Source organism: Ambystoma mexicanum, chromosome 13 (assembly GCF_040938575.1).
Source record: "Ambystoma mexicanum isolate Mex_15411 chromosome 13, UKY_AmexF1_1, whole genome shotgun sequence".
In the NCBI taxonomy this organism is placed as follows: Eukaryota; Metazoa; Chordata; class Amphibia; order Caudata; family Ambystomatidae; genus Ambystoma; species Ambystoma mexicanum.
In genome coordinates, this window is record NC_090938.1 from 620,277,302 (window position 1) to 620,294,343 (window position 17,042).

At 47.2% G+C, this 17,042-nt stretch overlaps 1 protein-coding gene across 2 annotated transcripts in view; it reads left to right on the plus strand.

Annotated features, from left to right (window-relative positions):
- The window catches only part of HAP1 (huntingtin associated protein 1), a 252,919-nt gene that overhangs the window by 50,261 nt on the left and 185,616 nt on the right, over positions 1–17,042 (plus strand). For both annotated transcript variants that reach the window (XM_069634511.1, XM_069634508.1), the window contains exon 2: positions 4,616–4,902. In XM_069634511.1, the coding sequence (XP_069490612.1) occupies positions 4,616–4,902 (287 nt within the window). The remainder of the gene's footprint in view (positions 1–4,615; positions 4,903–17,042) is intronic.

The following is a 17,042-nucleotide window of genomic DNA, read 5'->3' on the forward strand; positions in this document are numbered from 1 at the left end:
AAACACAGTCCCGCCAAAACCGGGACGTCTGGTCACCCAATACTTGCGCCCTTAGTTTAGGATGGCCAACTTTTTGAGACCCTTTTGCAGGACATTTGCCCATAAGGTGGTGATGATCTCACAGCGTCATTCACGTTTGGCCCACCCCTTTTGTAATTCTAACAATTTTTTAATGGCTCTTAACACCTGGCTTTGCCTGATCTGTTCTACGCAGCGAAAAGCACCTTCCCAGAGCTGTTTCTCAGGCCCGGGGAGGATGTTTTCGTTTGCATTTTAAATATTTATTCTGTGGTTAATTTGCACCCTTGGGACTAATGCTGGAGTCAACAGATATCGCTATCACTTCCCATCAACGTTCAATGGCTCGCGAGAGAACTGGCTCTGTGCACTACCGCAGAGTACCGGGCAGAATCAATGCATTACACCCGCAAAGCCGCAACTGCTGACGTGACAGGCCTGCTGCGGAGATGCACTATACGTGCGTCACCTGGAGTCCCGCTTTAATGGGAGGTGGATCACCTTCCATTGAAGCGGGACTCCAGGCGACGCATTTATAGTGCATCTGCACAGCAGGCCTGTCACGTCAGCAGCTGTGGGTGCAATGCAATGCAATAGGCAGGGGTGTTGCTAGGTCTGGAAAAGTTCTGGGCTATGCTGTCAGGACTGCCGGGACTCGGGTCCAGCTAGCCTTTTGGTTCTATCCGGGGGGGGGGGGGGCTACAACCAAAAGACCTGGGGTTACAGCCCCCTAAGCTCCCCCCAGCAACGCCTCTGGCAATAGGACTCTTATTTAGGGTGCCACTTGCCAGCCACTGTTATTCCGATTTGTGCGAAATGTATGTATGTGACCCCCTCCAGGCTCCTATTATAGGAGCGGGTCATATACATACATTTCCCGCCAATCGGAACAACAGTGGCTGGCAAGTGGCAGCTAATCTGTGAGACGTGGATGGATGGCCAGCAATTAGCTGTGGCCTGCAGCGACCGGCCCCAGCCCCCAGCATGCCTAACTGTGCTACAACAGAGCAAGTCGGGGCAACCCGCCTCTCCCAGAGCCTCTCGGCAAACTGCGGGACAGAGCCCCCAATTACGGGAAAATCCCGCAAAATACGGGACAGTTTGCCACCCTACCTTAGCTTGTCTCTCGTTGGTAGGCAGCATAACTGCCTTTTCTTTTTGGCATCCATGATGAAACTGAAGGAAACATATGCCAAATGGATAGTACAGCGTGTGCATTTGAAAGCTACGCTGTCTTCTGGAGCCCTCTAGAGCCTAGACGATATTTGAGAAGCCAGCATGAAACCAGGACTGCATTCAAGGTGGGGAAGCCGCCCGCAGGCCACAACTTGACCACTCAACCGCAGCTCCATTTTTCGCGGGACGCAAAGCACTGTTCGAGCCGAGGCATTGCATTATGTACTCTGTGTTTAAATACGTCAGCGACTCGCCTTCTGTACACAGCGTGGGCTTCACCTAAAGAGGAACACGTATAACAAAGATCCTAGAAAGCTGTTCCTATGGGAATCCAGCCACATGGAAACTCTCACCATGTAACACAACCCTTTAGGGAAAATGGTTCTCATATAAGCACATACACCTTTTATAAAAAAATTAAAAAAAATGTTAACGCTTTAAATTACGAATAGTCACATCGATGGCAACTATTCCAGTAAAATCTGCCCTTATTCACACCCGCTTGTGTGGGGGCAGTGGCTCCAAATAAACACACACAACTCCCGGGAAAGCTCTTTCCATAGTCTCGGGAGGATAGCTCAGGGGCAACGTGCTCGCTTTGGAAGCAAAACGACACGGAGCAACAGAGGTTTGATCCCCGGTCTGTGCTTAAAAACATACGGGTATTAAGCGCGTTATAAATAACCTATCATATCATATCACCTCTACAAAAAGGGGAAATTGTTCCAGTGGAAAAAAAAAGAAATACTTTTTGGGGAAATTGTTCCCATGGGAACACAATCAACCGTGTTGAAACGGTTCTCTAAATCACTCTGTTGTGGTAAATTGTTTCCATGCAAACTCCCCCTGTGGGGATGTTGCGCAACGAGAGAGCGTACAACACTAATGTGTTTCAACAACATTTTATGAGGCCGACTATACAAGGTCATAGGTTGCATGAACGCCCACCAGTACTAGCAAAAGATGCCCGCCATAATGAAGAAATACTGAATAAACTAGTGTCGAGGAGCATCCCCCCTTTACTTCACATAAAACCTCTTCTACATTCCCTTCGCCAGACATGTACTTCTTCGTGCGTTGGCTTCTTACCTTTACGTCGTCTTCATCTTCACATTGTCAAGGTGGTAATGGATATGGTGAGGTTAGCTGTAAGGTTAGGGTTGGGGTCAAGTAAGGGCTAAGGGGAAGGATATAGGTCAGAAAAGAAGGGGGCTGCAGGGGGTTCCGCCCTGTAATGAGTAAGACAGAAGAAGTAAAGGTATGAAGAGGCAAATGTGACTTAAGTGAATATAGAAGAAGTAAAGACATACATCGGTGTCAAGGGTGGGGACGGTGTGTCTTTCGTCCCATGCATCTCACTCGGGGTGTTGGAATACTTCAGCTGAAGTCTTTATCCTACTCTTATGAGTCTGCGTCCCTCGAAGGGCACCATGTTCTCACAACAAAAGTCAGAGGACAAAGGCAAACGGAAAGTTCTTATTCAAATCGTTAATGGTCATTTCGTCTCTAGGCTAACGCTAAGCTACAACACATTTGCACCCAGGGAAGAGCGCTGAGCCAATCAGGTCACTGGAACAGCGGGTGAGAATATACATTCTCAGTTCACTGTTTTACCGCCACCCGAGGCCCTTCCCCGGGTGAGACAATTTTTTTCTTCTTTTTGAATATGGGGAGGCAATAGGGAGCCTCTCCCTGTTGCCTCCTCTCCCAATAACGCCCCCACACCAAACCAAACCGCACCTCTTCTCTCCCCCCTCCCCACTTACCTGCAGTAGTGGAGCTTTATGCTGCGGTCTGGCGCACCTCCAGCTCTGGCCGCTGCCATATAAATGGAAAAGGGACTTACTCCCCTTTCCCTATGGCGGCAGCCATCTTGGTTTCTTTATTTTTTTTGTCTTCTTCATCTGGATATTGGCGTTGCTTGTGCCAGTCTCCAGAAGAAGAACAAACAAACATTTGCACTCCAGATAAACCCCAGGGTGCAAATGGCTTTTACTCCTACTGTGGGGGGCGCAGGGCATGACCAGGAACAGTCTACTGCCATCACTGAGGCCCTTACTTCCCTCAGGGGTACCTTGGCTTGGACTGGCGGGCCGTTGCTGGCCATGGCCGCCCCCCACAGCGGGGGTGAAAGCCATACCATTCCTCCAAATTGGACAGAAAGTCTTAATGAACCTATCCTTTTTAAGTCGACTCCTATTCTAAAAAAACAAACGAACATCAGATGCCTTCCTTGGCAGCCCCCTCCTGGGGCTACTCACAGCTCTGTTTTATACAGGGTCTCTGGTCAACACAGGCTCCTTAAACCCCTCTGCAGCCCCCTACTATCTTAGCATATCTAACGTCTAATTACCTGGAAGTAATTACTTCGAAATTTCACTTTAAATGTTTTTGTTTTTTTTGTTTTAATTCGGGGCGGGGGGCGTGCATCCCCTTCCCCTTCGCTGCTACTCCTACCCCAAACCCCCCTACACCCACTTTTTACCCCTTAACGCACAACTAAATGTATTTCTTGAAGTGATTTCAAAGTAATGACTTTGAAGTACATTACTTTGAAGTAATTACTGTCGTGAAAACAATGGGAGACCATAAGCACAGTCACCTGTTTGTAAAACTGTTGCCTATTTAAGTCTGTCAAACTTTGCTGAAATTTCTTTCCATATATCCTCAACCAGTTATATGAGGCACTGTTCCTGTATCAGTACCCCTACCTGTATGGAAACCGGTCCTGTATACAACACCCTACCTTACGGCAATACTCTTCCCACCCGCATTTAGAGAATACTGCTGCTAAGCAAAGTCTCCCGTGTTTATGGCTATACATATATGCGGGTGCTTCAGTTTTGTATAATATTATGCTTTTGTATTTTTATCAGCAGAAGCATGTCCTAATGCAGTACAGTGTGCAGAGATAAGGGTGTCTGGTTCCATGGGTGTAATTTTAGGGGGGATGACAAGGGTGTTTGTCCCCCCAATTTTCGTGGAACACCAATTTGTTGCACTCATTTGGCAGGGGCCCCTTTCATTTAGATGTCATGTTCCCCCCCCCAACATTTTCAGCAAAGTTACTCCACTGACTGGTTTTTGTGTTGTCCCGGTGATGAATTCCAATAAGTCATTCTAGGTTCTGGCTCGCCTGTCATTGGGGAGCTAGTGGCTGTTATCTTAACTTTATTATTCGGAAGGACAGTTTATACATTTAAGGGGCACCCAGTATGCAATGCAGCCTGGTAATTCATTGGATCCTCTTGATGTTATGTATGCATCTATGTAGCACTTGAACCAAGAAGGTGTCCAAGCCCTTGAGCTTGAACGCTGGGTATCTTCCAGTTGGGTAACCCTTGACTCAAAAGCTTGCAATGTTGCCATGTTGTATGTTCTAAGGTTGGCTATTCATTATATCTTTTTCTTTCGTTCTCAGGTACATTAAGGAGAGCCGGTCGGAAGCCCAACCGGGCGTCCTGCACTGCCTGCCGGACCAGGGCTTGGCACAGTTGTCTGCGCATGGCAGCCTGCTCTACCCGCTGAAGTCAGCCAAGCTGGCTGCCTCCGGTTCTGCTCAGGACGCCGCAGCCAGGACACCACCTGCATACCTTCTGAGCAAGGAACCCCTGAGGGCCTCGTCTCCCGACTCCAAGGAGCCTCCTGACCCGACCGCCACTGGGTGCGAGATCACCAAACAGTGCTGCGATGCCTCCACACTCACAGGTGGGTGTTTTGGTACTGTGTTGAGGTCACCATCTTGGGCACGCAAAGCTGCCGTGCGTGATTTGTGGAGCAGTAACCACATGCCCTGAGGATACTGTGCATCACGAGGTGCCGCAATGTGCTATGCCTACCTCCTGGATGCCCATTCCTAGTCCCTAGGGGATATTCTACAGAATTTCTAAATGGAGAATAACACACAGAACTTTGAGCATTTCCAAGCATCATGTTTACCTCATCTGTGGGACTGATTTAGAAGATATAGAAAAGGGAGGCGCACACAGTGTGAAATGGTGTAGGGCGAGGATCAGGATGCTTCGCGCTCACAGCACTGTGCGTGCAAGTGGCAAAAGGGACCAGTAGGAGGAAAGTGTACCTAGCAGCCCTGCATAAGTTAAGCGAGTGAAAGCAACCTGTAAGAAATGCACCACCACCAGAAGATGGCTTTCCCGCACATCGTCTTGGGAGGATAGCTCAGGGGCAATACGCTTGTCTTGGAAGCAAGACGACACAGAGCAACACAGGTTCGATCCCCGGGTCCACGCTTAGAAACCTCTGGGCATTAAGCGCTTTATAAATAACCAATTACAATTGCAATCTGAGCGTAGCCAAGTGCTCCTAAGTGGGTGTGACCATGGGCAGATGATCCAGCAGCTAAAAAGAATAAAAGGTTTTTTAAATATAAACTGTTTCCTGTAACTGCAATAAATGTTAGTATTCATAATGTTGCGATTAATCAGGCAGTCACTCTCAACTCAGGCAGTCCCTTTCCCCCCCAAGCAAGGTGGCGCACACCCAAAGCGCAAATACAGATTCAACTTTAGTGAGGCCTCCCACTTATTTCACACCACCCCCAACAAATACCCCATGCACCACTAATAAGCTAGGAACCAGGCTGGTGTATAGTAATAATATATATATATATATATATATATATATATATATATATATATATATATATATATATATATATATATATATATGGTTTGACAAAACGGAATAGCAACCAAAAACCTCAACCACCAGCACTGTGGCACTGCATCATATCGCAACTCCAAATTACTTTCTGTTATCAAAACAACATTTTAAAGTATGCAGTCACAACTTACATCAGATGTAATTGCAAATTAACCAGTAGAAAACATTCACAATACAATTGAAACTTTGTTTTGGCTCTATTTGGAGAAAGGCAATGTTTTGAGAAAAAAACTCAATGGGAAAATCGTTTTGGCTTTTATTTGAAAAGCAAGGTTGGGAAAAGGGAACTCAATGGGAAAATCGTTGGAAAATGTAAGGCTTTGTAATTCTGGCTTTGGAATCACTGGGAATGAATGGGAAAATTCATTCCGCACAGTTTGTTCTCCAAGGAAATGCAGGGTTTGGAGATTCTGGGTTTGGATGCAAGGGAATCAATGGGAAATTTGATTTTACCCGTTCCCCATTCTCTTGAAAGGGAGCGTTTAGGATTAATTCTTTTGGGATTCAGGACCCCCCTTCTGGATGGGAGTCAGGGTTTCAGATGAACAGTCAACCAAGTCTTTATTGTCTATACCGGCTCTAACACACTGGGCATGAACTTTGTTAGTTCCGAACTCTAACAACACTCATCCCGTGATGTTCTATATGGGAATTCATTGATTTAACTAAAATTCAATGCGCTAAGGATCAACACAACCCCCCACCCCTCAATGTTTAATGGATAGGATTAAGGCAGGCTGTTCCCAACATAATTCAATTTAAATGGATAGGATGGTTCGCTAAAGTGGAATTCATTTTATTTTGATTTAATAAAATGTGCCAAGAGTCTTCCTAGTACCACTCCCCTACCCGCTATGCAAGATGAAGATTAAGGCTGGCAGTTTCCACCCCCCACACCTTTGATGGCTTTGGAATATATCTACTTACATGTGAGGCCTTGGTTATGTGGCATCCACAGAAACAGCAGGACTCCTCTGAGACAGCACGGATCTGGTCAAGGGCTTCAGTCAAGGATTTCCTCCTGCAGCCAGACTTCCTCTGCTCATCTGATGGGGGTCCCCGCTAGTTTCTAGATTTGCCTGTCACTGTATCCAATGCAAGGATTAAGGCCTCTCTGCTAGTTGTTCCTCGCAAGAGTCCGGCAGTAGACTACCTCCAGGAATAAAGTGGAAAGCCCCATTCTGATACAAAATTGACCCCTTGTAGGGCTGATGACACTCCTACATTATCATAATTCCCACAGTAATGATTGGCTAGCACTCTCCCTTCACCACCCACCAAGACGCCCATTTGCTGCTGATAGGACCAGAAGTTGAGAGGTATGGGTTATGGAAGCTGAAGGAGGAGGAAAAATACATCATCCAAAAATGACAGGTGGGCTTTACCTTTTGGGTTCTGTGCAGTAGGGACCCTAGCCGGCCCATAGGACTGGGTGTGTCCCAAACAGCACTTTAAGATGAGTAGCAGCACCCTTGAGATGAATGGGGATGCAGATTAGTACTCTCGCATCAAGTCAATAATGACAACTCAATAGTTTGGCAAAGGGAGTCTGTTTAATGACAAGTTTTACCTCGATCAGGTAAGTTCGCACTTTTTTGTTAATGGGGGATCAGTGCTCAAAGGGAACTAGAATCAACAAGGATATATACAACAGCGAGACTGTTTACCCATCTTTACGCCACCGTACAATTAGAGTGATAATGCTTGCAAACTAAACAAATATGTTTCCAATGACCCATATTACACACGTAAGATGTGGTAGAGTACAAACTGTACTTATACAAAACAATGATTTAGTGAATTTTCACTACTTAAAGTACAATAAATTCTTTAGGATGTAACATGAACAGATGTTTAGACTTCATTATTTTGTCATGATTTACACAGATAAAAATATAGACTAAAACAAGGTCCACAAATGGAAACACAATATACAATGCACCAAACCACAACACTTAAAAAACAACAACAAGGGGAGTAAAATGAAACAGCACTAATACTAGATCATTTCGTTTCAAACCACGAAACTTAGTTAGCATTTAGTTTCAAAAGAGAAAACCCAGAGTTTTTTCTGTGGGTATCTTAGATTGTTTGCATGCTTCGGCCTGTTATAATGCATTAGACACTATCGCTAGTGTCTTTTAACTCAAAAGTTTAGGGCCATCTTCAGGACAGCGATTTCTTCAGTATCAAACTGTGATTCTTTTTCACCCCTGGGGATGTTAGTGAGTAATTAATGTTTGACAAAGTAGTAATAGATGTGGTAATTTACTCGGGATGTAGTCACATTTAAACAATTTCTGGCGATAGTCTATTCAGAGCCAGAGCACAAGGTCGTGCATGACCAAGTCCCACTTCAAGAAGTACTGCTATATTTTCATGGGAAATGCGCAGGTGAGTAGTTACGTGCTCAAGATATTTTTCTTTCTTTATTTCCTCAGGTGCCAGGAGAATGGATTCTACAAAATTCTATTATAGTGGAGGAGCACCACGGACCCGATTAATTGACTTGGGTAGTGCAATGTGAGCAACACGGGCAGTTAATGCCTTCTACTCAGTGTTATGCTGCCGATTCAATCACCTTAGCACGAGTGCAGGAATGCCTGGGCGACTCCTTTCACTGCCATGTTGCTCACATTACAACCCTGACCTTGGATAGGTGAGGGAAACAGGTGTATATTGTTTCTTGCTATAATTGCTACCCCTCTGCCTAGTCCTAGTTCTCTGTGCTTACAAAAAATAGTAAAATCTTCGGGTACTGCAGTGTCAATAGTGGGTCCACTTGAATCCTGAAGCCACATTTCCGTCAGACATAAAATGTCAATATTTTCCTCAATGATGTAGTCATGTATGCATTGGGTGTGATTGTTTAAGGACCTTGTGTTAAGTAAACTCATTTTTAACTCTGGATTGATTACACCGTTGGATAGATAGGCCTCTCCTTGGTAGACTCTCATCATAAAACTGCCTAGTTTAGAGTTCTCTGATGGATTTTGTGTGTTAATTCCTTGTTCTGAAAGACAGTTAGCTCCTGCCTTCTCTGCCTCTACCTGGGCCGTTGTTTCACAACCTGACGTGAGTACTATTTGTTCAACTATATGGCCTAAGGTATTAGGGGAATTACCTTCCAGTGACCAGATATTCCTATCTCCCCCGGTTTTTTGCACATACTGCTGGAACTTGTCTAGGCGTTGCAGTCTTTCAATTTCAATCAAGAGCTTCATGCTCTTTAAATACCCCATGCCTTACTTGTTATGTGCGACTTCAGCCGCAAAAAGGTGAAGAATTAAAGATTCCGGGCCTCAGATACTGTTGTCGGTGAGGATAGGTGCAGACTGGCTAGCCACTGAAGCACCGGACGTTTCAGTTTATGCTGCGCGTGTGCTCTAGGGAAATGTAGTTTCCCCTTACTGCGTGTGTGCCCAGAATGAAAAAAGCAAGTTCTTATCTCGCTACGTCCACTCGCACACTTCAGTGGAAAATAGATTAGTGGTGTTAAAGGCTTGCAGCTGACCTCACCTCATCACCTGACCTTACCTCATCATCAGCGCCACTGTTTGTGATACTTCATGTAAGTGCATGCATTGTTCCCGGACAGGACACCGTTCAGTGAAAGTTGCCTGTTGGGGAATTTCTTCTGAAGAAAGTTGGCACTACCTGCTTTGTTTGTGTAGCTACCCATCTTTGTTTAAGTATAGTAGTGTCATTATTATTGTTATTAGGGTATTTATTGACCGCAGAGCTAGCTTGTGGGTGGAGCTCTAACAACGCGGGAAAGAGTGTCCTCTCACGTGTGTGCGTGTGCGTGTGCGTGTGTGTGTGTGTGTGTGTGTGTGTGTGTGTGTGTGTGTTTGCGCGCGCGCGCGCGCGCAATAGAGATGGTTTGGGGGAATAGGAGGTCAGGGATGGGGGTCGAAGGGGCTGTCCCCCGCTCAATACACGACTGGGCCTGGGGTGAAGGAACAGTGGCTGATGGGGGGGGGGTGCCCCACACATTATGGAATGGACAGGGAAAGGGTCACGGAAAGGGCAAGATCTTTCCCAGCAGCACCAAAATTGGGCCCAGGCAAGTGGGCTTCAATGGAAACGGCCTGCAGGGAAACATCATAGAAGCGGAAAGAGGGCAATTGTCAGCAATGGATCTACAAGCAACCAGTGGAGGAAACCGTGGTGATCAGTTCACTCAGTCTCCGGTAGGGTGGAGCGTGGAGGATATGGGGACCTAGGTTTTAGGGAGGAGACATTCCTTGAAGAGGAGGGTCTTCAGTTCCCTACTGAACTCTATAATTGAGGGGGCGAGTCAGATGTTGATGGGGAGGAGGTTCCAGAGTCATGGGGCATAGACAGAGAAGGCCTGCCTTCTGTTTTTCCTTGCTGCACCGGTAGAGTTCAAATCTACACATCTCCTTACTTCTGGTGGATCATAGACCTCTGGAGATGTTGAGTTTCTCAGTGAGTAGTGAATGAAATGAATGCCATTCTCTCCATTGCCACAGACTGTTCTGGTCCCCACCACTTTCCATCACTCCTTGTGGGGTTAGCGGTAGGGAACAGGATTGCGAACGGAGGTAGGGGAAATGGCAGAAAAGAAGTGGATAGATGACAGGGAAGGATTAAGAGAAGGGACAGGACCGTTTGGTGACACTGCAGACTCTGCTGTCTCTAGCTTTACCCCAGGCCTTGTGAAAAGGAGGTAGAAAGTATCAGAAAGATGAGTGGGCGAGTGGACTGCAGATGGAGGAGGTGGGTTGTGGGCATGGCGGGACAAGAGACACCAAGCATGGCCACCACCCTGCTCTGCATCGTTCTGTGACACCTTTGCTTTATCTCACCCTTTATGGCATGGACGCAGGTGCTAGCAAAGGGGTGTGTTGGAGGGGGCCGGGGAATGAGATGCGTAGCAGAAAGGAGAGTGCACACTACGAATAATACATGAAAAAGACCCCATAAGAGTAAAAGCGCATTAAAAACACATTCACTGGAAAGGATAAAAAGAAAAAGAAAACTGTTGCTTAAACATGTTATTTTCTTAAAATTTTCTTAAAATAACACCACTTACACTAAGCGAAACCAATCATTTCAATGGTCACAAATAACATAATTTACAGCAGTACATTTAAAAATGTGTAATCAATGTGAATCACAGGTGGCAACAGTATAAAGGCAGCCTGACAAAAGAAAGCGATCATTTGATACACGTGCTCCCAGTGAGTGGCATCCCTGCCCCCACACGAGGGCATACAGCCGCAGAGGGTGCCACACACTGTTGCATGCAGCATTCGCCTCTCCCTTTGACAGCTCGCTCGTGGGGAGTTTAGGAAGGGGTTAAGGACACAATAAGCCTAAACCTTTTACTACCTAGGGGGTACAGAGTATATCACTCTTTGCCAGTTCCTGGCCTTCACACAGGCTGCAATAAGCCTAAGCTTAGCCTTACCTTCAGGGTACAGAGTATATCACTCTTGGCCAGTTCCTGGCCTCCACACAGGCTGCAATAAGCATACACTTAGCCTTACATTCAGGGTACAGCGTATGCCATTCTTGGCCCGCTCCTGGCCTTCACACAGGCTGCAATAAGCCTAAGCTTAGCCTTACCTTCAGGGTACAGAGTATATCACTCTTGGCCAGTTCCTGGCCTCCACACAGGCTGCAATAAGCCTACGCTTAGCCTTACCTTCAGGGTACAGCGTATGCCATTCTTTGCCCGCTCCTGGCCTCCACACAGGCTACAATAAGCCTACGCTTAGCCTTACCTTCAGGGTACAGAGTATATCACTCTTGGCCAGCTCCTGGCCTCCACACAGGCTGCAGTAAGCCTACGCTTAGCCTTACATTCAGGGTACAGCGTATGCCATTCTTGGCCCGCTCCTGGCCTTCACACAGGCTGCAATAAGCCTACGCTTAGCCTTACCTTCAGGGTACAGAGTATATCACTCTTGGCCAGCTCCTGGCCTCCACACAGGCTGCAGTAAGCCTACGCTTAGCCTTACATTCAGGGTACAGCGTATGCCATTCTTGGCCCGCTCCTGGCCTTCACACAGGCTGCAATAAGCCTAAGCTTAGCCTTACCTTCAGGGAACAGAGTATATCACTCTTGGCCAGCTCCTGGCCTCCACACAGGCTACAGTAAGCCTAAGCTTAGCCTTACCTTCAGGGTACAGAGTATATCACTCTTGGCCAGCTCCTGGCCTCCACACAGGCTACAATAAGCCTACGCTTAGCCTTACCTTCAGGGTACAGCGTATGCCATTCTTTGCCCGCTCCTGGCCTTCACACAGGCTGCAAGAAGCCTAAGCTTAGCCTTACATTCAGGGTACAGCGTATGCCATTCTTTGCCAGTTCCTGGCCTCCGCACGGGCTGCAGTAAGCCTAAGCTTAGCCTTCCCTTCAGGGTACAGCGTATGCCATTCTTTGCCAGTTCCTGGCCTCCACACAGGCTGCAGTAAGTCTAAATCAGAATAGGTGTGAAGCTGGGTGCTGTGGGGAAGGTAAACGAGAGCAAATTCCGCCGGGGTAGGTAGCTGTGGAACTGGCAATGTGTAGTTGGGAGGGAGGGGGTCAGTATGGGAGGTTCAGGGGGCACCCCCAGATTCCCTACTGATGCCTTAATATGATTCAGCTTTACTGTTGGGTATTGGGTTGTCAGAAGAGCAGCTGATGCCGGGCATTTGCCCATTTTTCCTGGTGTTGCCATGTCTCCATTCTGGCTGGGGGTGTGCAGAAGTAGGGAGGAAAAGGCCCCCTACCATGGACCTGGCCAGTTGTTCATTTAGACACCATGGGAGAATATTCTGGGGTACGGCGGCTTGGGCCACAGTTTCATAGCCAAGCATTTTTGTTTGACAGCAAGTAATTTAAGGCACAGCTTTGTGGTGTCTGCTGTGTGGGCGTCTCGTTGTTTGCCCATTTACAATGGATATTTCCCCTTTTTTTTATACTAATACTTTGCACTTGAACTCCTTTTAAAAATTCAAGTATTAGGGCTTTTTTTCTCCATATTTTTACCTACCATTTTTTTGTGGCTTTTTTCATTATTATTGATTACATTACTTTTAAAGTAACTTTATTTTTATTTTTATTTCTTCTTTCATACTTCTTTGTTTTTAATATGCAATATTTTAGCCTAGAACCAAAGGGGTGCTGGGATTGAAGATTGGGAGTGTTTATTTATTTATTTACATTTTTAAAGCGCTCACACAGCCCACGGGCATCGAGGCGCTGTTACAGGAATTGTTTGTTTTTTAGTTACATCATTGTTTTTCTTTTTTGTCTTAGATGCGTATTTATGACACGCTTAAACACCCAGAGGTTTCTAAGCGCGGACCCGGGGATCGTGCCTGTGTTGCTTCGTGTCGTCTTGCTTCCAAGGCGAGCACGTTGTCGCTGAGCTATCCTCCCGGGACACCTCCTCCTGTTGCTACTGTGTCCATCTTATTGGTGTGTTTGTGTCTCCAACTGTACCATGTCCTGTTGGGGCTAGGGGTTATGGGGGTTGTGTAGAGAAGCAGGTAGAGTAGGCATATGGGGGGTGAGATGTGGAGGGGGAGGTCCAGTTGCCCCACCCCTTACCATTGTGCCATTCCATAGACCCTTGCTGCAGGTCCAGTGATACCCCCACTCCTTATTGGATGGAAGTGGAGAAGACAGAGGCGGGTGGCCAGGATACAGCAGCAGGGGGTGGAGGGGAACGGGGGGCAAAGGTGGATGATGATCACGTGAGGATGCAGAGGCGTTGCTGGGGTGGGCTGGGGGGGCTGAGGGGGCTGTATCCCCGGGTCTTTTGGTTGTATCCCCAGGTAAAAGCTCAGGGACTACAACCAAAAGGGTAGCTAGCCCCAAGTCCTAACAGCCCCGACATTAGCTTAGCCCTGGATCTTTTTCAGACCTAGCAACACCCCTGTGAGGAGGAAACAGGAAGCAAGTAAACGTATGGAAACGTGCGAATCCGTATCTGATGCCAATTCCCCCTGAGCTGCAGCCCCAGCGCGAGGAGATATGCCGTATCACAGGGCAGAGATTAGAATGCAAATACTCTGCTGGAGGGTACAGTGCACAGGTTACGCTATCCGCACACTGCACGCGACGCATGCAGTCCTTTATTGGATGATGTCGGCTCTTTCACTGGGGAATGCCCATGTGTTTACATTTAGTGATAGAAGCCAGCCTCCGAGTAGCGCCATATTCCTCACGTTGCATCACCATGTCAGCCTTCTCTGCCCGCTTCCCGAGGTGTCTTCCCGCTCTCCCAGGTGTCTGCCCGCTCTCCCAGGTTCCCAGGTGTCTGCCCGCTCTCCCAGATGACTGCCAGCTCGCCCATGTGTCTGCACGCTCTGCCACGTGTCTGCTCACTCACCCACGTGTCTTCCCACTCTACTGTGTCTGTCATCTCCCCTACATGTCTGCTTGCTCTTCTGCATATTTGCTTTGACCGCTCTGCCACGTGTCTACATGCTCTCCCATGTATTTCCATTGACAGCTCTCCCACGTGTCTACCCTTTCTCCCATCTATTTGCCTTTCAGCACATCCCTCCCACGTGTCTGCCTGCTCCCCCATACGTCTATCCACTTTCCTGCGTATCTGCCTGTCCATCCATATGTCTGCCTGCTCTCCCACGGGTCTACCTGCTCCACGTATCTGTCTGCCTGCTCTCCCATGTACCTGTCTGCTCAACCCTTTGATTATTTGTCCCTCGCTAGGACAGCCAGTCCGCTCCCTGTCATACCTGCACTCCTGGTTCGCCCTACTCGCCTGCCTGCACTTCAACCGGTCCACTGTCTTCAGGCAGTGAAGCAGCATGTGCTGAGAGGTCAAAGTGGGCGGGAACTAACTTTTCGGGGCAACCCGTCATCGTGCCCTTACTTTATGTTAATGTTAAAGGTCATTTGTACCGCGCACTATCACCACCGAAGTGGTCCCCTGGCGCTCTGGTGGCTCTGAAAAGGGGAGGAGGGGGGGTCGGTTAGTAGGAATAAGCTGGAAAAGTGCAAGAGAGCAGTGATGTGCTGTTGGCAGCCTCAGCCCGGTGGGTCCGTCGGCTGGGCTTGGGGTGTTTTATGGTCCGTAGTCGTCGTGTGCTGTTGTGCAAGTCTATGCTGTGTGGTTTGTTTTGTTGTTGCATTGTTGTGAAGTTTGTGCGGATTGCTGCGTTTAAGGCTTGTGGTTGTGTTTGGTTATAGTTTGAGAGGTGTATGCAGAGGGATGGAATTGTTAGTTGGTTGGTTAGTTGGCATTGCTGTCCTTGCAATTGTGGGATTCCATCTAGGTCCGGTACATGCTAACAGTCACATTTCTATCTAGATGCCTGCAAGCAGCAATACCGTTCCAGGACAGCTTGTTTGTTTGTTTGTTTATTTATAAAGCGCAGCCAGGCCCGGGGGCATACGGGCGCGTACATTAGATCTGGTTACTGTTACAATTAAAAGCAGTCAAAGGGTTGTGTTACAGTTACAGGTATGTACATACTTAGTGTTGCAAGTGCATATATACATGATCAAAGATGTCATACGTACATAGTCTAAGATAAATACATTAATTACAAAAGTGTGCAGTCAGCAGTCAATCACACTGGGAACAGTAGGTTAGGCTGTCATAGAGTCCATGTTGTGAAGCCAACACTTCGTGTTGTGTTTGAATAGGTTAAATGAAGGTTCTGCTCGCAAAAGCGCAGGGATTGTGTTCCATAATTTAGAAGCTTGTACAGGGAAGCTAGCTCCTCGCGAGTTATGAAGTTTGAATCTCGGTATGAACATAGTGTTAGCTTGTGCTGCTCTGAGTGGTCTTGAGGAGGTGTGAGGCGTAAGTTGGTTGGTAAGGTATGCTGGTGCCAGGTTGGCTCTGGCTTTGTGTGTAAGGGCCAAAGCTTTGAGGGATATTCTGTGCTCGACTGGGAGCCAGCGTAGTTTGCGTCTAGTCTCAGAGATGTGCGCTTTTTTGGGAATGTTGAGGGCGGACCTGATGGCATTATTTTGAATTACTTGAAGTTTGTTGATATTTTTGTGGCTAGTGCCTACGTAAAGGGCATTACAATAGTCTATTTTGGATAGGACTAATGCTCTAGCAAGAGTAATGCAATTGGGTGAGGAGATAAACGGCCTGCATGCAGTGATCAGCTTACAGGTGTAAGCGGCTGATGATGCTACTGCATTAGTTTGTTTGGAGAAGGATAAGGTAGCATCGATGTAGATACCAAGGGTTTTGGTATTATTTGACACGGGGATGAGATTGCCATCTATGGTGAAGGATTTGAATGCATGATTAAGATTTTTGAGTTTGGCGTGGGTGCCAAGGATGATCAGCTCAGTTTTTTCGTCATTGAGGCAAAGACCATGATGTGCCATCCATGCTTGTATTACTGAGTATATTTCATTAAGGGTTTTGCTGTCTGTTTCATAGTTGCCAGAGATAGGAATGAGTATCTGGGTGTCATCCGAGTAATTGGTATATGTGACACCCAGATAGTCAAGGATATCAAAGAGGGGCTTTGTGAATACATTATAAAGTGTCGGGGATACACAAGAGCCTTGCGGGACTCCACAGGGTACTGGCGAGGGTTCAGCAGAATCAGTGGGAGAGAAGACCCTCATGGTTCTGTTCGCCAAGAAGGAACTGATCCAAGCCGTGGCTGTGTCTGAGAAGTGTGCTGCAGTTGTCAAGTGGTGACAGAGAGTTTGGTGGTTGACCAAGTCGAAAGCTGCTGACAGGTCAAGCAGTAAGAGGAGTGCCAGTTTGCCATTGTCTTTCAGGATTTGGATCTGAGTCGTGAGGTCTATTAAAGCAGTTTCCGTACCGTGTCTAGGTCGGAAACCTGATTGCCTAAGTCCTAAGAGATTGTTTGATTCTAAGTAGGCCTGTATTTGTAAGTAAGCTGCTCTGTCCGGTATTTTTAATAAGAAAGGTACAGTCGTTATTGGCCTATAGTTAGACGGGTTGGCTGCAAGGTAGGGTTCACTTAGCAGGTAAGTTAGAAGTGAGTGAGATGCCGTTTATCACTTCAGTGGCAGGGCAAGTCACTATGGCATCGAGCACATAATAGGTGACTGTGCCGAGTGACTTCCGCAGTTGATGGGGGGCAGGCGCCCCAGCGGGTGGTGGGAATACCAAAGGTGTTGATAGGGTCAAATGATGCAGCAAAAGATAAAAAAATGCCGGGTTAGGCAAGATGATA